This window comes from Onychostoma macrolepis, chromosome 23 (genome assembly GCF_012432095.1).
Source record: "Onychostoma macrolepis isolate SWU-2019 chromosome 23, ASM1243209v1, whole genome shotgun sequence".
Lineage (NCBI taxonomy): Eukaryota > Metazoa > Chordata > Actinopteri > Cypriniformes > Cyprinidae > Onychostoma > Onychostoma macrolepis.
Window position 1 is genome coordinate 23697384 of NC_081177.1, and position 23331 is coordinate 23720714.

The 23331-nt window shown below is 37.1% G+C and overlaps 1 protein-coding gene across 2 annotated transcripts; it reads left to right on the plus strand.

Moving 5' to 3' along the window:
- The first annotated feature begins 1015 nt into the window (after positions 1-1015).
- On the plus strand, positions 1016-15472 carry si:ch211-117c9.2 (solute carrier family 26 member 6). Of its 2 annotated transcripts, XM_058763410.1 has the most exons (19): positions 1016-1397; positions 2313-2452; positions 2688-2798; positions 3153-3325; positions 3680-3844; positions 5922-6074; positions 6183-6265; positions 8434-8581; positions 8722-8835; positions 9364-9441; positions 11912-12007; positions 12099-12205; positions 12278-12347; positions 12429-12521; positions 12619-12714; positions 14069-14371; positions 14529-14583; positions 14725-14867; positions 14950-15472. In XM_058763410.1, exons 1-19 carry the CDS (start codon positions 1237-1239, stop codon positions 14974-14976), a joined length of 2316 nt encoding a protein of 771 aa, XP_058619393.1. In that variant the 5' UTR covers positions 1016-1236; the 3' UTR covers positions 14977-15472. The 2 variants fall into 2 exon arrangements, with proteins under 2 accessions (XP_058619393.1, XP_058619392.1); XM_058763409.1 differs by lacking the exons at positions 1016-1397; positions 9364-9441 and having other exon boundaries at positions 2358-2452.
- The last annotated feature ends 7859 nt before the right edge of the window (positions 15473-23331 follow it).

The following is a 23331-nucleotide window of genomic DNA, read 5'->3' on the forward strand; positions in this document are numbered from 1 at the left end:
GCTTGTTTTTACTAGATTTTAAACAATGTTAAATAAACATCAGAAATTACCCTTTATTATGTGAAATTATGTCTTGCTGTAGGGGCATGTTGTCACAAAAGGATGGTGATTGTTAAATGAATTTTGTAATTTTCATTAAATGGACTCAAAAATAGTAGAACTAAAATCATGCAACATTTTGGAACTCTACCATTCATCTGTCAAATTCAGCTAATGTTTTTCCAAAATAATATCAAGTATATTTACATAACCATGTCTGGTGAATTGGTTCCATAGGCTACTCATTGACTGCACTGTAAAAAGTGAAAGTTGACTTAACTTAAAAAAAATTGAGGAAACCCGTTGCCTTAAAATTATTAAGTACATAATAATTAAAAAAAAAAAAAGTTAAGTGAACTTGACAATTCAATTCACTTATTTTTTCAATTATCATTTACTTAAAAATTTTAAGGCAACGGGTTTCCTCAATTTTTTTAAGTTAAGTCAACTTATCACTTTTTACAGTGTGTTGACTGCTACACAAATTCATTCAACCCAACTCTTAAAATGTGTTAGGCCTACTATAGTGGAAGTCATCTTGGCAAATAAAACTACTAAAAGTAATCTAACAGATGACAAAAAGTAAAGCACACCAGACAGTGTTATTAGCATAGGCTTTAATTTGGTTAAAAGACAGCCTTTCGTGTTCACTGTGAAATGTATCATTTAATCAGCATAACAAAGACTGAAACTGTCATTATTCTGAACAACATTCCTGGTCTAGCACAGATTGTCCAGATATTGTCCAAAATGGACAAAACGTTTAAGTCAGCAAAGTGATAAAAAGAAAAACACTCTTTTTGCCAGTGTGTTTGTGAGTCAGTGAAGTGTCGTGAGTTAATTTACAGATGCGTGATCCATTTGGCACGCTCATGTTTATGGGACTGCTGTGGGTGTGGTGTGGGATTGACCTGTGAAGACTCTGATAAGGACCCAAGAACTTTTCCCATGTGGACATTTCTGCTTTGCACTCATAACTGCACATTGAAATCCGCCTTTGGCTGCACCTATAGATGATTCCTTCCATCATGTCTGTCATCTCTGCTTGAAAACCAATAAATGGACTCATTATTCTCAGTGAAAAGGAGAATCTTCAAAGACCTACACTCAGGGAGAAAAAAAAAAGTCTCAATCCGTACGTGAACCCCTGGGAGGGCTTTGAGGTGGTTTGCTGAAACCCCTAAACCTGCAGCATATATGAACATGAACAGGACAGGCATGGGTGTATCTGATCATGCTGGAGCAACATTCTGTGTGGAGAGGATCATCCTGGATGAACTTAAACTAGATGAAGTAGCCCAACGGCAGACTGAAATCCAGCGGTCCTCTTTAAAGGAGAAGATCTGTGACTCTGTAAGGTAAGTTGCAAAGACAGTGTGACAAAATCTGTCTAAATTTGGTTCTACTGCAAACAGTTGCAATATGGATAAATATTGGCATGCACCTTGCAGATTATTCAAAGCAACTTACATTGCATTGTATGTATACACTGTATGAGTGTATAAAATCTTGAGATTTTTTTTTTTTAAATTACACATCCATACAAGTTCAAACAGTCAAATGAACAGTCTTGTTTATACTAGGGATGTTGTAAAATGTGAGCTTGCATAACCATTCAGAAAGCAACATAACCGTTTACATGTACAATTGCTTGAAAACTATGAAGAGCATGTAATTTTGTTGTCATTTCATACACTGTAAAAATGGCAACCAACAATTGTTACCTTTACAAAGCTATTTCTTCCTGATTTAACCCAGTTTTTTGTTGGTACACTGCAAAAAGTGATAAGTTGACTTAACTTAAAAAAATTGAGGGAACCCGTTGCCTTAAAATTATTAAGTAAATAATAAAAAAAAAAATAAGTTCACTTAACTTATTTTTTTAAATTAGTATTTACTTAATAATTGTAAGGCAACGGGTTCCCTCAATTTTTTAAAGTTAAGTCAACATCACTTTTTACAGTGTATATATAATGTACTTATAGTGATGTTAAATAATATTTCACACTTGAATAAAAGTAACCTTTTTCTAGTTACCATTTTTTTTTCTCCAGTGTATCCTTTATTACAGCTCTTTCTTGATGTTTTTAGGGACGCATAGCCTACTGCAAACAAATGAGCTTGGTATCTCATTAGCTAAAATTTAGTGTTTGCTGTTCTAATCTTGTGGATATCATTGCAGTCAGCCAGTAATCTTAAGGATGCTTTAAAATTAAGTTATATTCAAGAAACACATTCCATAAAGCTCTTTATTCTTCCACTGTCTGCTCAAGGTGCTCCGTGGGACAGTGGAAGATTTGGATTCTAAAGTGGATACCGCTTCTCTCCTGGATCCTACAGTATTCTGTTCGGGAGAATGGACTTGGTGACCTGGTTTCAGGTGTCAGCGTGGGAATCATGCATCTGCCTCAGGGTCGGTTTACAAGTGCAAGTTACAAAGAAAATGCACATAGGGAAGATATTCTCAAAAAAACAAAAAAAGAAAAGCCAAAACCCCATTGCTGGATTGTCCACCCCAAAAAAGCTGATAATCCGTCTGAACAATGTTTTAAATAAATTATAACAGCCGATATGAATGGGAAGTCAAAGGGATATATTATAAGTGTGTGTGTGTGTGTGTGTGTGTGTGTGTTTGTCTTGATACTCAGGTATGGCATATGCTCTCCTGGCTTCTGTGCCACCTGTTTTTGGTCTTTACACCTCGTTCTATCCTGTACTGGTGTACTTCATCTTTGGCACTTCTAGACACGTCTCCATAGGTAAGGGAAGAAAAGAATAGGCCTTTATAAATGTAAAACTTTATATATATATATATATATATATATATATATATATATATATAAACACACTGCTCTGTGTGTGTGTTCTCTCTGTGTGTGTGTGTGTGTGTGCACTTTGGATGGGTTAAATGCAGAGCACAAATTCCGAGTATGGGTCACCATACTTGGCCACATGTCACTTTCACTTTCATATATATATATATATATATATATATATATATATATATATATATATTTATACAAATATATATTTATATGCAATATTTTTACCTGCATTATTATGTATAATCGTCAGTATGAAAACACCTGATTTGCGTTCCTTAAATGTTCCAGGAACATTTGCAGTGATTAGCATAATGATCGGGAGCGTCTCAGAGCGACTGGCTCCTGATGATCACTTTCTGACCAATGGGACAAATGGATCAGTCGTCATGGACACGGAGGCGAGAGATGTTCAGCGGGTGAAAGTGGCTGCAGCAACAACGTTACTGTGCGGCATATTTCAGGTGAGTCTTGCAAAACAACACATGAAAGAATCTGGAAACAAACATGAAAATACAAAAGAATGAACAAACAAGTAAAAAACAAACAAACAATAATGCATGCTAATTGTGGGGCAAAATACTTTAAGGAATGTGAAAAACAATCAAATAAATAAGCTACACAAGAAAATAAAAGAATAAACAAACAAAGGCAAGAATCAATATAAAAAAAACAAACAAACATATTTTCAAACCAGTGCAAACTAAACAAACAAACAGCCTAAAAAATAAAATCAACAAGCAGCTTGGATCTGTCAAGTTTCCATTTGTTTGTTTTGTTGAAAAGAGGTTTTGCTGATGAAGTAATTGTTTCTGTAGGTTCTGTTGGGTCTGGTTCGGTTCGGGTTTGTGGTGACGTATCTCTCGGAGCCATTAGTGCGGGGCTACACGACAGGTGCGGCCACTCACGTGATCATCTCTCAACTCAAATACATGTTTGGAGTTTCACCCAGACGATTCAGTGGACCCCTGCAGCTGCTGTATGTGAGTATTCCAGCTGGTTAAATCTTAACAATGTAAACTGAGAATAGCATGCAAGCATTCTGACTGACACTGCCATTTAGGCCTTTTATTTAAGACTGTAAATTCACGGATGATTCATTAATTATTATTTTTTAATTGCTAATTATTATATTAATAATAATGGCCTTTCCATACCGTTACCTCACAATTCTGAGAAAAAATAAAATAAAATCTGAATTATGAGATGTTAAATCAAAATTGTGAGGGGGAAAAAAGCCAGAAACTCATATTATAAACTCTATAATTCTAAGGGGGAAAAACTGAATTAGAGATGTTAAATCAATATCACAAGATACAAACCTCGGATTGAAATAAAATGAGAATTGTGAGGTAAAAAGATGCTTTTACCATTTTTTTCCTGTAGCATAAACAACATACAGTATAATGGGAATTTAATTCATGACTATGTAAAAAAAAAACAAATAAATTACACATTCTCAAATTATTTTGTCTACCTAATAGAAAATCATAAATGTTTTTTTGAAAAGACATACAGCTTAAAAAAAAATCATATTCAGTTAATTAATAAGATATTGATTATTAGATATTATAAGATATTATTAGATAATATAAGACATTCATATATTAAGCCTATATAAAGGAGGTTATTATCGCATTTCCACTAAAATCTTCCACTATATATGCCATACTCCCATAGCAAACTGTGGTAAAAGTAAACTCCATCATATTGTAATTAACCATCGATCACAATTAATTATATTTTATATATTTTTTTACCTTTTTAGTTTATTTTTACCTGAATATATGGTTTCTATAGCCTACAAGGCCTCTTAAACAAGATCTTTGGACTATGGGCTCCCTGCTCTCCTGTTAATAACGGACTCTATATGAAGGGCCTCAAACCTCTTATGCAGTAATCATCCCATCCTGTTTCAAATTCTATTTATTTGAACCACTCTTTGAGTTGCTTTCTAGGTAAGGTACTGGAAAAGTACTATTTATTATTATAACTACCTTTCCTACATTGAAATTGGAATCATACGAAAGAAAGAAAGAACTGATTATTCAAAATGATAGAGAGATCAGTAGAGTATATATTTTATAGCATGCTTTGCTTTTGATAAAAAATTTTAACTGTCTAAACTTTAATAGACTTTATGTAGCCCTGCCCCTTTTTAGCACTGCCCTCATTGTCTTTTGTCTTCCAGTTTGTATTTCCACAGCATGAAGTTCTTCTTATGGATTTATAAATGAAATGCTTGTTTTAAAATCTTCCCGGTCTATTGACATTTGACATCCACTTCAAACATCACAATGCTCTTGATAACTTTTATTAACGCTTCAATAAGTAAATCTAATTACCGGCTAATTACTCTTCAACAGCGATGCCATAAAAATATACTACCGCAAAAACGAAAGGCTTTTTATGGCTTGTTTCTCTGGCACATAAGGTCTATACAGTTGGTTGAAAAAAGATCCATCTTCAAGTATAGCCAATTAAGCAGAGTGTATATTTAAAATGACATAAATCTAAATTGGACCAGTAAAAAAAACATTGGTTTGCTAATTATGCTTAACAATAGATACAGTGTTTCCCACAGGGTTTTGTGAGAATATGATGGGTAGACCAAGACAATTTTGTACATTTTAAAATTAAATGCATTAATCTGGTGCATTTTAAGAGCTCCAACCCAGGTTAAGTGTCCACATGAAACTGTGAAAAGTCTTTGCATTGACTTGTACCAGGACTTTAACTCTGTTGTTGTGTCCTGTTTTGAGACATCTTAGGGTTTAATACTGGGATTGGTTTCCACAATTTACCTTTGGACGACGAAACAAGAGAAAAGTGCATTCACAATAACTTGTTTGAGGATTTTAACAGTAACATTAATTAATTAGCCTATTTAAATTAGTTATATTCCCAAACTCACTCTTGCCTCCACTGTCACTCAAAGCACTGCACTATATGCACACCGATAAAATATAGACCTCAAGTACAATCAATCTACAAAAACAACTTCAGTCACATTTTAAAAATGCACATTTATTTTATTAATGAACTCCTCTCTGTCGTTAGACTCTGGTGGAGCTGGGCAGGTTATTACCACAGACTCACATTCCCACTCTTCTGATCAGTCTGGTGGCTCTCACAGCTCTGATCATTGTGAAAGAGATCAACTCCTGCTACAGTCACAGATTACTCCTCCCTGTTCCCATAGAGCTCATAGTGGTGAGTAGCTACACATGTAACATGTTTCTTCAGATGTCAAACCAGAAAACTCCAACCTAGTAAGTACACACAGAGACAGATGCAAAAGCCTTGTGTGTATATTTACAGATTATTGCAGGGACTCTTGTTTCTCATTATGCTGATCTGAGAACTGTTAATGGTGTCGACGTAGTGGGAGAAATTCCTAGTGGGTAAGTGTATGTTTCACATGACATTCTTAGTTACATTGAACGGATACTAGAGGAACAGAGTGAGCTTTCACTAGCAACAGCAGGCTTAAAATCACTTTAGTCTGACAATGTTTGCACATGCAGCAAAAACACCGACCTCATGCAGGAGGTTAGAAAGTTTTCTTGGTGGCTCCCTTCTTGGTCTTAAACTCGGTTGACTGACTTTGTTAATCCATCAAAACACGTCTACAGTAAAGCACTAATCCCAGGCCTCATGAAGTTCTGTCACTTTCTGTACACCCTCACGTGAGACATTTGGAGGACTTTTGACTTTCTTAAAGGGGTCATATGATGCGATTTCAAGTTTTCCTTTCTCTTTGGAGTGTTTCAAGCTGTTTGTGCATAGATAAGATCCCTAAAGTTGCAAAGACTAAAGTCTCAAAACCAAAGAGATATTCTTTATAAAAGTTAAGACTCGACCACGCCCACCTAAAACGGCTCATTCAAACACGCCCCCACATGTCTATGTCACGGTGTGGGAAGATTTGCAAAACACCGCCCAAACGTATACGCAATGAAAGAAGGCGTAACTTTTATTCTCGCTGTAGTATTGTTGCTGCCGCCGGCGCCATGTCCTGGCGACGCTGTGTGTTTCGTTGTGAAAGCGAACGTACTTTGTTTGGGCTTCCAAAAGAGGACACAACTAGAAATCAGTGGTTCAGTTGTATTTACAACATTGTTCCAGAACAGTTCAACCCAAATATTAGAGTGTGTGCAGCGCATTTTACGGAGGACTATTTCCTGAACCTGGGAGTAACCTACAATGCTGGCTTGCACCAAGGCTGTTTCTATAAAGTGGGGCAATTCCAACTTTGCAAGGACAGTCTGGCGCTTCTGACCCACAGCCTGTAAGTATGTTTTCATATTTAAAGAATTTGCCACTGACTATTCAAACACGAGTTTTGCGCAGTGTAGAGTAGCGCTTGTTGTTTGTGGTTTCTCTGATCAAAAATGCAGACATGCAGACGTTTATGTAAAAAGACAGTATAAGTCGTTATAATCAGTAATTATGTCCCCACTGGATGCAACAAATGCCTCGTTTATAGTGGGTTTTATTGTTTTTGTGTCGCTGTGCCGGGACACGGCATTACAATACGGTAAGGGGCGTAACATTTCCATCTCACGCTTGAGGTATTCAGCCAATCACAACGCACTGGACAGCTGACCAATCAGAGCACGTCTCGCTTCTCAGAATGATGAGCTTTGTAAAAATCGATGCATTTCAGAAAGGCGGAGCATAGAGGAGCAACAATAATGTACAGTATGTGGAAAATAATGTGTTTTTAACCTTAAACCGCATAAACACATTGCATTACACCAAATACACCAAATAATGTTTTTTTTAGCAACGTCATATGACCCCTTTAAGCATATAAAAGACACACACAAAGGTCAGTGGAGAGCAGTGTTATTTTAGTATCACTGATGAACCATTGAAGTTTTTGTTAAAGGCAAAGGTCACCTAAAAGTTAAAAAAGTTCATCATTTACTCAGCCTCATTTTTTCCAAACCTGTATGAGGTTAATTTTTCAGCTGAACACAAAAGAAGATATTTTGAAGAATGTGGGTAACCAAACAGTTGCTGGTCCCCATTGACTTTCACAGTATGGAAAAAATTCAGTGGGCACCAGAAATGTGCCTCCATTTTGAATTAGACTTTATTTTAATATATTCTATTTTCACTAGATTTTTTGTTAAAGTTTTTGTTATCTTTGTTAATTTTAAAAACATATATAGTTTTTATTAATTCAAATCTATTAGTTTTAGTTTATTTATTTAGTATTTATTGGCATCTGTGGTTCCATGAAGAGCCTTTAACATCCATGGAAACTGTCCATTGCACAATGCATTCTTTATTCTGGAAAAAATGTTCTTCACACTAAGAAAAAAATGCTTATTTTAAAAACTCTTCACAGGAAGGTTCTTTGGGGAACCAGAAATGGTTCATCTATGACATGACTACAAAAACAGTTGTAGAACTTTATTTTTAAGATTTTAAGTTTTTCAGTTAAATTTCAGTTAATATTTTATTTGATTTCAAGTAACTATTTTTATTTTAGTTTTAATTTTAGTTGACTATAATAGCCCTAGAGCCATGTTAGTGATCTATAACCTCTAACCCTCCTCAGGCTGGTGCCACCCAGAGTCCCAGAGGTGGGTTTCTTCTCCTCAGTGGTTGGAGACGCGTTTGCAGTGGCTGTGGTGGGATACGCCATCAACATTTCTCTAGGCAAGACTTTTGCTCTCAAACATGGATATAAAGTAGACAGCAATCAGGTACAGCATCTGTCACTAAAAACTGACATGGGCCAACCAACCCATGTCACACATATAGTGCGCACTTGATCACGTAGATATGCTCTGAAAAATATATGTGCAGTGTGCGGTAGTGAGTGTCTCTCATTGTCCCTCTGCAGGAGTTGGTGGCGTTGGGGCTCAGTAACACCATTGGTGGCTTCTTCCAGTGCTACTCCGTCACTTCTTCAATGTCTCGCAGTCTTGTGCAGGAGAGCACGGGGGGAAAGACACAGGTGATTTTCCACTAAGCACAAATATACACTGGAGTTCAGAAGTTTGGTCTCAGTAAGATTTATTTATTTATTTATTAAAGAAATTAATACAAAGACATCTGTAATGTTACAAAACATTTCTGTTACACATAAATGCTGTTCTTTTGAACTTACTCTTCATCATAGAATCCTGAAAAATAAAGTTATGAAGCACAAACATATGAACCAGCACAACTTATTTCAACATTGATAAAAGTAATAAATGTTCTTTGTACAGCAAATCAGCATATTAGAATGATTTCTGAAGGATCATGTGACACTGAAGACTGGAGTAATGATGCTGAAAATTCACATAGAAAACAGTCATTTTCAATTTTAATAAAATTTCACATTTTTACTGTATTTTTGATAAATGCAGCTTTGGCGAGCAGAAAAGTCTTCTTTCAAAAACATTAAAAAGTCATACAGACCCCGAACCTTTGTGCATACAGTATACATGTAAAACATTCCATTATGCACAACTACAAATATGCTTTTTGTGTCACACAGGTGGCTGGCATGATATCTGCTTTTATTGTGTTCATTACAGTTTTGAAGCTTGGTCCACTTTTTGAGCAACTGCCCACAGTAAGTCGTGCACTCAAATGAACATTGGTCGAAGTGTACAGCTACAATTAATATAGAAAGAGGCTTTTGTGATACAGAGTTCAACTATAAAATTAAAATAATTGTAATGAATAAAACTCTGTAATTCAGGACCTCTCTCCAAATATTTACATTCATTTGTGGCTCTTGTGTCCAATGTTGTTACTGTTAACTAAAACCAAAACAATTAAAAATCATTTTCGGTAACTGAAACAGAGCTGAAATTAAAAAATAAATAAATAAAAACAGAGCTGAACATAAAATAAAAAATAACTTTTTTGCAATTGCAATTGCAAATGTTGCCCTGGCAACTGCTTGAAATAAATATTTTTAAGTACAACCCGAATTCCGGAAATTTTTCCGGGACGTTTTTTAAATTTGAATAAAATGAAAACTAAAAGACTTTCAAATCACATAAGCCAATATTGTTTTCACAATAGAACATAGAGAACATAACAAATGTTTAAACTGAGAAATTTTACACTTTTATCCACTAAATGAGCTCATTTCAAATGTGATGCCTACTACAGGTCTCAAAAAAGTTGGCACGGGGGCAACAAAGGGCTGAAAAAGCAAGAAATTTTGAAAAGATTCAGCGGGGAGAACCTCTAGCAACTAATTAAGTTAATTGACATCAGGTCTGTAACATGATTAGCTATAAAAGTGATGTCTTAGAGAGGCAGAGTCTCTCAGAAGTAAAGATGGGCAGAGGCTCTCCAATCTGTGAAAGAGTGCGAAAACATATTGTGGAATACTTTAAAAACAACGTTCCTCAACGTCAAATTGCAAAGGCTTTGCAAATCTCATCTTCTACAGTGCATAACATCATCAAAAGATTCAGAGAAACTGGAGAAATCTTTATTGGATGCCCGTGGTCTTCGGGCCCTCAGACGACACTGCATCACTCATCAGCATGATTCTGTCATTGACATTACTAAATGGGCCCAGGAATACTTCCAGAAACCACTGTCAGTAAACACAATCCACTGTGCCATCTGCAGATGCCAACTAAAGCTCTATCATGCAGAAAGGAAGCCACATGTGAACATGGTCCAGAAGTGCTATCGTGTCCTGTAGGCCAAGGCTCATTTAAAATGGACCGTTTCAAAGTGGAAAAGTGTTCTATGGTCAGACGAGTCCAAATTTGACATTCTTGTTGGAAATCATGAACGCCGAGTCCTGCGGGCTAAAGAGGAGGGAGACCTCAGTTCAGTTCAAAAGCCAGCATCTCTGATGGTATGGTGGTGCATAAGTGCATATGGTATGGGCAGCTTGCATATTTTGGAAGGGACTATGAATGCTGAAAGGTATATAATGGTTTTAGAGCAACATATGCTCACCTCCAGACGACGTGTATTTCAGCAGGACAATGCAAAACCACATACTGCAGCTATTACAACAGCATGGCTTCGTAGTAGAAGAGTCCGGGTGCTGAATTGGCCTGCCTGCAGTCCAGATCTTTCACCTATAGAGAACATTTGGCCCATCATTAAACAAAAAATATGTCAAAGACGACCACAAACTCTTCAGCAGCTGTAAACCTATATCAGGCAAGAACTGGTGTAGATGCTACACCATGGTAAACATGCTCCCGTCCCAACTATTTTGAGTAGCAGGCATCAAATTTGAAATGAGCTCATTTTGTGAATAAAAAATACATTTAAATTGTATAAACGCTGCTCTTATAATTCATTTATTCATAGTTCATTGGTTGCATACACATATTTTTATTTAAAGTGAATAAAAAAATTAAAAAAACAGCCAAGCTGCAGGTACTTTGTCAAACTGCATTAATTTTTGTATGTATCTGAATATTTTGCTGTAAATTTCAAATTTATTGTAGTTTATAATTATAATTGGGTGACCATGCATCCTACTTTTTTCCTGGACATGTTCTGGCCGGGATTTCTAAATTGCCTAAAATGTCCTGGGTTTGGTTTTGTTTTCCTGTTGTTTTCATACTTGATGAAGGTAATGACTGAACAGTAGTTTGACCAATAGCATGCAGGTATTATACATAATCGAGCAATCATGGCGTGTGCAAGAAGGTGGGTTCTACAGTGAAGGGTCAAAGCAATGCAAATACACTGTAGAAAGTCAGAAGCAAAACATATATGTATACATTTCCATGAAAACAAAGTCAAATTTTAGACAATTTAGAAAGTATGAATTTACAAATTTATTATACAAATTTCATATAGAAGAGACTGTCAAAATGAAAGTTTGCAATGGTGTGGTTAATCTCAGAATTCTTTATTAAAGACTTATATTAAATGCCATGTAAATCCTGATCCTCCATACACTGTAAAAAAAAATTGAAAACTTCAAAGTTTTAGGCAATCAGCTTCAGCAGATTTTTGAGTTTTCTCAACTTTTTATTTTTATTTTTTTACACAGTGTATGCACATCAGAGCAGTTTGTGAGCAGTAGTTGTGTGTGTGTCTGTCATCAGGCTGCGCTGTCCAGCATTGTGTTTGTGAATCTGAAGGGAATGTTCATGCAGTGTCGGGATATTCCTGCTCTATGGAAGAGCAACAGAGTAGATCTGGTGAGATCTGATCATCAAGACTCTAAATCCGTGTCTGTATATGATTCTGTGTCCTGACTGTGTTTCTCTGTCTGTCTGTCTGTCTCTCTAGCTGGTGTGGCTGGTGACGTTTTTCTGTACTGTTCTGTTGAATCTGGACCTGGGTTTGGCAGCTTCCATCATCTTCACACTGCTCACTGTGATCTGCAGGACCCAGCGGTGAGTGAGTGTGTGTGTGTCAAGATCCTGATTATTTCATAAGCATAACTGCCGTTATTTCTTTCTGTCTAGTCCCAGGTACTCTTTGCTTGGCAGGGTGTCTGACACAGAACTGTACTTAGAAACAGAGTCATATAAAGAGGTGAGACTTACAGGCAAACTGCTCATTACGTGTCTGTTTGTTTATGCTACTTATATCATCTATATTTGTGTTTCTGGACAGGCTAAAACAATCCCAGGTATCACTATCTTTCGTTCCTCTGCAATGATCTACTATGCAAATGCTGAACTCTATCAAGAGGCTCTATTAAAGAAGGTGCCACACACAACACATGAATTACACACAGGATCAAAGACTAAAAAATAAATCAACAACAGCTTTCAGCTCTTTCTTTTTCTTTCTTTCTTTCCAGAGTGGAATTAATGTTCCAAAGCTGCTCAAACTGAAAAAGAGGAAAGAGGAGGAGGAAAAAGCAAAAAAGAAACAAGTGAAGGAACAAGATAAACAGGTGGGAGAGAAATGCTGTAATGAGGATTAATGAAGAAGAAAAGAGTGTTTCAGTCCAAGTACCACAAACACATATACACATTAATTATAATTACTACACACTAGCCCTACCCCTATAAGAAAACTTGGTAACACTTTAGTTTAGGGACCAATTCTCACTATTAACTAGTTGCTTATTAGCATGCGTATTGCTGGCATATTGGCTGTTTATTAGTACTTATAAAGCACATATTAATGCCTTATTCAGCATGACCATATTCTAGATCCCTAAACCCTACCCTATACCTAAACTTAACAATTACCTTGCTATCTATTAATAAGCAGTAATTAGGAGTTTATAAAAGCAAAAGTCATAGTTAATAGTTTGTTAAATATTGAGAATTGGTCCCCAAAGTTAACTACAGTAATCAAAAACTTATTTGTGTGTTTTAGATTTAAACAAAAATGAACTTTTTAGTTAAGAATCATTTTCATATGACAGCATTTTAGTGCAACATAATAAATATTTTGAGAATAAAGTAATAGTGTTCTGAAAATCTCATAATAGGCCTTTTACAAGACTAAAGTCATACAGTTATGAGAAAAAAGTCATAATATTATGGGATCAAAGATAAAAAAAAAATTATTTTAAATCTCATAATAGACCTTTTTATGAGAAAGTCAGAATTACGAAAATAAATTCATGTTTGTTTTTCTATAATCAAGATTTTCAATTAACTTCTATTGTTTTTATACTTATTGTATTATGATATATAGCTTATATTTTTTATATTTTCTAACCTTAAAAACAACCTCTGTGAACTTCTATGCAATTTCACATTTTCAGAATTGTTCTTCATGAGGACCAGCAATGAAAATGTATTCATCAAAGAATCCTGAAATAAAATTGATCACAGTTTCCACAAAAATATTAATCATCACAGCTGTATTCAACATCGATAATAATAAGAAATTTTTCTTGAGCAGCAAATCAGCATATTATAATGATTTCTGAAGGATCATGCGACACTAAAGACTGGACTATGATGCTGAAAATTCAGCTTTGATCACAGGAATACCTGACATTTTAACATACTGTATATTCACAGTTCTTTTAAATTGTAATAATATTTAACAATAATTACTGTTTTTGATGTATTTTTCATCAAATAAGCATGGGACTTATAAGAGAATTTTCTTTAAAAAAAAAAAACATTGAAAACTCACTGACCCCAAACCTGATTTCAGGTTTTACCATCCATGTAGAAAAATGTAGTCACCACAGTATACACATAGGCCTACAGAAACATTTCTGTAGTTTTAGTTCTTTAATGAAGTTTACCACTTTATTAAGCGGTTATGTGTGTTGTTCATAGACTGGAGTTCTGAGAGAGCTGGCGAACAGAATGATGGTCTCCATGAAGAATGTGAGTGAATCTGTGCACTCTCACGGAACGGACCAGGAATGCATCATCAATGACAGCGGCATAGCAACAGTAACCCACGGTAACATGAACTGCAGCTTCCAGCCAGAGCAGGACTCTGAGGAGGAGAATCAGGACAAGACAGACACACACTCCTCCAGCTGTGACGGTGTGCAGGAACACACACACTCCATCATCCTGGACCTCAGTCCCGTCAGCTTCATGGACACGGTCACCCTAAAAACACTGAAAAACGTAAGTCACATTCATTTATACCCACCTTCTTTGTAACTTGAATGTGCTGCTTGATATTATAGTTGTTATCACATTATTGTAATTCATTATAATAATCATAAACACATTGGTTTGTTCTGGAAATGTTTTTTTTTTCTTTTTTTAAACATGCTTCTAGATTTTTCAAGATTTTGCAAAGGTTGATGTCTTTGTTTACATCGCTGGATGCCAAGGTGGGTAAAATCAGACATCCGCTCTTAATTCCAACAAACATTCACATGCCAAATCAAGAGAATTTTATAACTAATGTGCATAATATAATCAACCTTCAACAAATGCAGCTTATCTCACACTATCAATGTGTGTGGCTGTAGTGTGTGTGGTGCAGCAGTTGGAGCGAGGCGGATTCTTCTCAGAGTCCATCGCAAAAAGTCATCTTTTCCCGTCTATCCATGACGCTGTGCTGCACTGTCTGAGTCGGTCTGAGAGAGATCAGTCCAGATCTGAATTTACACTGGTGAGACTGAATATACACAGACTCTCTCAATCAGATCCTTACTGTTTCCCTCACATTCATGTGAACTGCTGCTCTTTTCCAGGAAATGCCCTGCGTTACCAGGTTGTGACCTGCAGGTGTCAGTCTGTCCTCGATCTTGACTGACAGGCCTAAGAGCTGCCTTTGTTTCCAAGAGGAATGGCATCAGGATGATAGAAGTGTTATACTGCAAATAATACTACTCTTAACAGTCTGATCTACACATTTTGCCTGTTATCTGAAAACTCGTTCAAGCTGTATTAAATTGCATTCACAGATAAATTAGTGCCTTGGAGTATTTATTTCATCTTCTCAATAAATTAATATCAAATTTAAGATAAACTAATAACTTATAAATGAAGCAGCCAATAAGATATTGTATAAATAAATCTGGGAAACTAAAATGTGATATAATTGAATGCGTCAAAAATTATATTTGAGCTCCATCTGCTGTTCATGTCTGGTGTTACAACAACGAGTGAAACTAATGAAATGACTTTGTATTGCTTTTTTCAAATACAGGTGTAAATATCAATCGACTATGATTGCGTTAATGGCAATTAAAATAATACCCGTCTTACGTCTTAAGTTTATATAGCCTATTAAAAAGTAAGCATATGGCTTTAAAATGCAAGACGTCGAGACATACTGAGTTTAAAGATTCATACCGAACCCTTATAGCCTATCAAAATGATTAAAAGTCATTGACTGACTGAAGAGAAAGATCTCGTGCATCAATCATGAAAACGTTGGACAGCGCCCGAGGTTCGATCTCCGGTCGCACGGTTTCCCGGCGGCCATGAAATGGTGATTTTTCAGTAATCGGAAGTAACCACTGAGCTAAGCCAACGCCAGAGCAACATGACTAAAAACCGACTTTAGCTGACACTTGGGAAGCATTTTCAAGTCAGATTCTTAAATGCCTCAAAAGCGGAAGAGCGCTGTTCGTTTTAAACGCACCAACAGACCATAAACAATGCCAAAAATAAAACTGTTTTTAAAACATCAAGCAAAACGCTGCAGAATGATGGCGATGCGCTCCCGCTTGTGTGACCTAACAACCTATCTCATTCTTATTATTAACATTGTTATTAATATTATTTATGCTGCATGGTGGCATTTTGGCAGTGGTCCACAAGCAAGCCACTGCACAGACACATTTTAGGTAATAATGAACCAAATAAACCATAAATATACATTATCTGGGCCACACTCAAGTTATGCATCAACAATACTCAACATATTGCAAAGAGAAATTTAAAAATGTCTTCCCTAAATGTTCAAATAAGTTCCAGAAATGTGTCCTACTTGGTAAAATCATACCAACCCAAGTTTTGCACAAGCAATTCAAATGTCACGGATAAATATTCAAAGACACATTCCAAGACTTTAAAAACAGTTCTTCACAAGTTAGAACTTAAATGTTTGTCACGCAGACTCTGCACAGCAAGTCTATAAGTGTCACGGCTATGCTGTTTAAGAGCGCACAACGAAGACAAAAGGTTATATATCATAAGCCTTTAATCCAGCAAGAGTAAATCAAACAAAGGTAAATCCAAACACAATGTAGCACAGCAACATTCAAGACATGTAGATGAGACCAGGGGCCTGTACCATGATGGTGGCTGAACAAACTCAGGGTTACAGGATTAGTTTTAAGTTGACAAAAACAAACCAGTCCAATCCGGCTTTATTGGTACCATGAAGCTCATCAACTTTCTCTGTCAACTCAGGCTTTGTACTAATAATTATATAAATAATATAAAATAATTATTTAAAAATAAATAATAATCATCTCTACAAATCTGATGATTTTATCTTTAAAAATGTTTTACTACGTAGCGTCCTTTAATTTGGAGTAAGAGAAACTGGAGGAGTGGCTTTATTGCGTCAGAGACGTGTCACTTTGCTTGAAGCTGATTGGTCAGATTTCGGTTTGAGATCTCTAAACCAGAACATAACCTGCAGGTTAACTGGAAGGTAAGTTACTATGGCAATGAACACTGCTAAAAGCCAAACCACTGTCATGGTACCTCAACGGCTATTCAAAAACAAGACAATTTTTTGGAGTGATTGGTTTAACAAAGGTTAAATTTTTGTTACAGATTTATTAAATCACTCAGGTGATCTATATAACTACACTGAATTTATTAATAATTGTGGATTAAATGTATCTTCCAGTGAATATATAAAACTAATTCACTGTATTTCCCCAAACCTACTTCACCTTATTAAAAATGAAAAAATGTATAAGCCGGTTATTGGTTCTCTTCCAGATCTTACTGTTGGGGGCCTTTCTATCAGGGATAAAAAATTCAATAACTTTTATATTAGGAAAATTTTAATGAAAGAAAAAAGTATTTTTCCTAAGGCAATGGTGAAATGGAAATAGGATTATCCCTCGCTTTTATTTCAGAATCCGTGGTCAGATATGAATAAATATGTAATTCCTAATAAGGTTAAAGAAATTCATTTTAAAACAATGCATAGATATTATCCATGTAATGATTTTATCAGTAAGTTTAAAGAGGGGTTCTCGCCCTTATGCTGTTTTTGTAAAGAAGAGTCAGAAACCATTTTTCATTTATTTTTCAGTTGTGATTATGCCAAACTATTTTGGTCCCAAGTTTCTTTGTTTCTTTTTGAAGTGTTTTGCAAGTTTGTCACTATAACTGATATAATGCTCTTGTTTTTGGATTGTGATACTGGTCTATTGGAAATGGACAATATAATTAAAATGATTGTTTTATTGGGGAAATATCACATACACAAAGCAAAATGTATGTTAACTGTACCAAATGGTAGACTTTTTTCCATTGATTTAAAGGTTTTTTTATGATTCTCTAACTTCAGTACAGAACAATCGTAAAGCTGTTAAGACATCTCAACTATTAAAGAGGATTCTTGATGTATTAGATATATAATTTTTGAAAAATGTATGAAAATTTGACTCATATTTTTGTATGACTTTGTATTCCCCTACTTTTATCTCAAATAAAAATATGTGATTGGCTTACGGGTACACCAATGATTTTAAACTTCAGACAAGCGACCCCCCACGAGAAAGTAAACACTTGTCAATTATTCCCTTCCAGACTCTGACTAGTACGAAGCAAAGCGAAGTAGCAGAGTTTGGTATTACCAGGCTACTCGTCCACGGCGTAATACAGTTTGATACAACACAGGGATAACCGGGGAAACCGCTAGTTCTTCCGCTCTCAAAGCGCCTCCTACTGGCAGAGAATCAGATTCTACTCCGCTGTTTTCAACATAATAATAAATGTTTTTTGAGCAGCAAATCAGAATATTAGAATGATTTCCGAAGGATCATGTGACTGGAGAAATGATACTAAAAATTCAGCTTAGAAATCATAGGAATAACTTGACTTTTAAAATATTTTCAAACAGAAAACAGTTATTTATTATATTATTGGTGGGAATTGTGTGTGTTCTATCTTCGCTGAGTGGGTAATTTGTACAGGCTGCTCGTAGACTCTCTCACGGCGGGATTGAATATCGTTCCCATAATAGAGAATTTCTCCGTGATGTCTCGTGAAAGCTCGAGAGGGAACATCTCCGGTTACTATCATAAACTCAGTTCCCTGAGAGCCAGAGCGAGACATCACGGAGGTCGCCGTGTTCGCTGCTCGACCAGCTAAGCGACGTTCAGTATCCGATTCTGACATATTTGTCGCGTGCACCGCATTTTATACTGCCTCTCAGCTTGTCAGTATTTGCATGCGATTTGCATACTTCGCGACAATTGGCCAGTCATTTAGACTGGCGTGAGCCAATAGGACTTCAGGAAAGGTTGGAAGGGAAGGAGTTCCCATAACGGAGAATTTCTCCGTAATGTCTCGTTCCCGCTCTCAGGGAACAGAGGTTATGATAAACCCCTTTCGCACCGCTTTAGTTCCAGAACTAAAAGTACAGTACTAAAGTACTGGGACGATTTTGCGCGAACTATTTCCCAGTACCATTTAAAGGGTTGCATTCGCACCGACAGTGGGTCCTAAGAAGTGACGTAAGCCGGTCGACAGCGACGTCATTTGTGTGCGGCGTTCAACAACGAAAACAGAAGAACAACGTTAACAACAGGAGGATGGAGGACGCTGTGATCGGAGCTGTGTTTTTGTGTCTTGCGGGGTTCACAATAATGGACATGGAATGTCGACGTAACTTATACGTCAAGCGATTAAAAGATCGGAAAGGAGTTCAAAATGTTCAAAAGTGCCTGCACTTCAGCGTCTGTTCATCTATCGCTGTTCTCCATTCTTGCGAAATATAAGTTGATGCGATGTTTACACAGTATGTGTTTACACTGCGTTTTAAATCATGGCGGGTGAGGGCGTTTTCTTACGCGTTTAGCCAATCAGCGTACACTTACGTCACGATAGTTCCTATGGAACTGTTTTAGACCCTGCTCTGAAGTAGGAGCTAATTAGTTCCTCCAAATGAAGTTCCGGGAACTAAAACAGTTCCTAGTTCCCGCGGTGCGAACACGCCAAAAAGTGGGTAGTTCCACAATTAGTTTGGGTACTATGAAAAGGTTCCTGCGGTGCAAAAGGGCCTATAGTAACGGGAGACGTTTTCTGCCATATAAATGATTTACTATTTTGTGAGAGCTGCAAATGACAATTAAGCGGAAGCGTGAGGTTTTGCCTGTCTGTTAACACTAGTTCTTATTTGCCAAAAGAAAACGATTCTCAGTCATAAACTCTCTCCATCGTCACAGCAGGTTGCAGTAATATTTTACAGGGACATAGCGGTATTTCACTGTTTTGTATCAGTCTCATTTCATATCTAAAAAGGGTGTCTACATAGACCCCATTTTTAATACAACAAGTGTAGCTGCCTGTCACAAGCTGTCAGTGTTGTGTCTCAGAGCCAGCAAAGATAGATTTCTTCAATGTGAACAATGAAGCTCGAAACGCAGAGTTCCAGATGTCAAAATAAGACTTTATTAAACAAAGTAACAAAGCCGAGATAACGGTCGCCACATCTGAAATCTCTGTCTGTCGGGGCATCCGTTTTATACCCGTTTTTCCACCCAAATTTGGTAGTTCCGGTTTTTAATTGGCTATGCCTGTCTGGTTTGCCACGATTTATTACCAGCCCACCTGGTCCGTCTTTTAATGGTAGAATTTGGCCAGATCTGCCATTTTTTAAAAACTTTTATTTTACGGCCTCTCATTGGTTGGCGGTGTTCCCACAAGACATACATTAAGCTTGTTTACCTGTTCCTGTCATATTCTGGAAATCACCCAAAGTTCATTGGGTTATTCAAGTTCATTGGTACACTACAATGGAAAATACCAACACTGCCCAATGGATGGCCCCTTAAGACTTACAATCTGTACTAAGACATCCAGTATTAGAGTGATTCAGTATATGGATTACATTCTTGAACATTCATCATATTTTAAGTAAGATATTACCATATTGAGTAAATATCATAATATAAAATAACACAATATCAGGTGCGGTTTTGTCGGGCTGTGACGTAAGTGATGTCCCGCCCTGATTTCATGTTATAAAACATGGTGGAAATCAAGCCACATAACGGGGAAGAAATTTTGATAATGTTGTCGGACTTGCTTTTAACACCAGGTGGTAAAAAACCCTCTCCAGTCTCCACCCTCTTCCAAAACTTGCACGGACTTGACTATCTTAGTTTGTCTTTTCTCAATGTCTCGATAAAAGCATAAATCAATCAGACGGGACTAGTTTTACAGGGTGTCGTTAGAGAAATTTGTGTTTCACAGACATACAGTGATTTTAATCCCGTCCGAATCTGCCACGTCTGCTTTTCTCACACAACCTCTGTAATAATTCCAGAGCAATTTACCTTCTGTTTTTCAGCAAACTCAGTTGTAGCAGCGTGAGGTATAGCCCCGGTGTGATTGGCTGGCTTTAACCAAACAGGTGAACCAATCAGTGTTTGTACTTTATTATGATTGGTCAGTTGGGTAAGTTTCATTAGCCTATTAGTGCCTGTGTTGTGAATATATAAGAGGGAAGTGTTTGGCTCCTTGGGATGCATCATCCTTGGTACATGCTGTTCAGCTTGTTGGGTCATTTTAACGCTGGGATTTTTTTTTTTCTTTCTACCTAACCGAGCTCAGGTGAAACTTCTCAACAAGCCATCTCTTAGCTATGAGTGAAACACGAGGCCACAGTTCCCCGCGAACAGCAGTCCTTCACCGGCTCAGATTTCGGCGACACACCGGCACGAGAATTGGCACTATTTCGGTAAAAAGCGATTACAGAGAACGGTTGAATACACTTAAAATGCTACTTCTATATTTATTTCTAAAATGCTTGTTAAACAAGTTTAAATGTATGTAACATTGTAAACTATGTTGTATTCACCCAAATAAATTCAATTTGTCTTGTATTTTGTCCATGGGTGTTCTTGCATAATAAATATTCATCTTTTGATTATTGCTGCTGAGTAATTCTGTGTTTTTTTTTATTTTCCAGCCAATTTTAAGCCAGCAATATAATAATTTAAACAATATATTAAACAACCCAGCATGGTGGGTAAAAACGTTTAACCCAACCAGCTGCGTCAAAATAACCCAGTATGTGTTCGGCTGCCAAATAACACACGTTAGGTTGTTTTTAACCCAGCATTTTTTAGTGTACCGCCCCTTTGTGACATGTGGTGTAATGAGTGCTAGCAGTTGGGTTATCCTCCTGTCTGTCATGCGTGCTAGGTATTGGCCAGTTTTCAGTCCCTGTTTTAAAAATGCCTTTTGCCTGTTCAATGGAGAGGCTTATTTCCCTGTTTGTTTTTAGTCATGGGCCTGCAAGTAGCTGTAATCCTGTGTGGTGAGCGACCATGTGTATTGCAGCATTGTACCATTTTCTTGGTATGTATGGAGAGTTTGTTTTTATTAGTAACTTTTTCTGTTCATTGTCCTGCAGGTTTGATTGCACGTCCAAGGGTTTCCAATTATCTTAATTGAAGCCTAACGAACATAAAGTAACTGAGTGCACTGCTGCTCTGTTTTGTTTGTGTTGGTTTCAACAGTTTTGTCTGGAACTCACCTGGGTCTGTTCTGTTATTTTGTTTGTTTTATTTGTGTTTGAAGCACTGGCACAGGATTGCGCTGGTCTGTGCGCGAGTTAGCTGGGAGGCTACGTTTTTGTACTCTGGCTCTTCTTGGCCATTTTATTTCGCCCCTCAGTGGCTGTGTTTGTGCTTTGGTGTTTTTGTGTAAACTGTTATTGAATTGTTTGGTGGGTTGTGTTTTTTTTTTTTTTTTGTTTTTTTGTGGATTTAGGTCTTTAAAGTGGGAGGGGTTGGCCACCTCCCCCTTTACCTCTTGATTTTCTTTTATTTAATCATTTTGTGTTACTGGTATTGTTTGTGATGTGATTTGAGACCTTGTGTGACACATTGTATTGAGTGACTGTGTTTTTATTAATTGTATGTTTGAATAAAGTAATTCTTATATTACTATCTGTATTTTTATGCTCACCCTGCCTTTGGCAATGAACCTGTGTGCCCTTGTATAGGGCTGTTCTGTCCTGGTGTGTTCCAGGTAGCATAGTCGATTTATAGGATTTTTGTTGTTACTGGTAACTTCCCTTACCTGACCACTTAATGATGTTTTATTAACAAAGTTCGGGAGACAACCTCACCTTTTCTGTCCAAAGCTTGGCGAAGCTTACCCATCCGACACAGTGAGTCTTGATCTCCCTTCGGATGTCGGCGAGAGCCTCCCAGCCAGACAAACCTACCGTTTCCATCCTACGGTCGGCGAGACTTACCCGTCCGACACAGTGAGTCTTGATCTCCCGTCAGACTTCGGAGAGGGTCTCCCGGCCAACCAACCTTACCTTTCCAAAAAAAAAAAAAACGTCCGACGGTCAGCGAGGCCCAGCTGTCCAACACCATGGGTCTCATCCCACCACCGAACACTGTCTGAACCCTCTCAGCCTAACCTCACATCTCCCCCCTCCCAATTACGCTGCTCCTCCTCCATTCCTTACCAGCCGGTGGGGCCTACCCATCCGATGCTACAAGCCACTTCCACAGAGCACGTAGGCTCTCCTCGAAACCAGCCCCGCCAGATCTCAGTGCGTATTTCGGGGGGTATTAGTCTGGCGGCTGTTCAACACCCGATTTCTTTATGGGGGGTACTCTAGGGTTCGGGCCATTCCCGAGCTCAGGGCCCTTCCCCGGACAGCACACCAATTACGCATTACCATACTCCAGCTAATTATATGTAAGTGTGAACTCGTGAATTACTATACAGTGATTCTCTGAGAAAACTAATCCCGTCCGAATGCGACATCTGTGATTGCCAGGTTTTTTTTTTTTTGTTGTTGTTGTTGTTTTTTGTTTTTTTCTACAACGCGTTTCCTTGTGTTTTGGCCAATGTGATTTACCCTAGATGCTCATACCGCCCACACGTTTGATTATATTTGTGTCCTG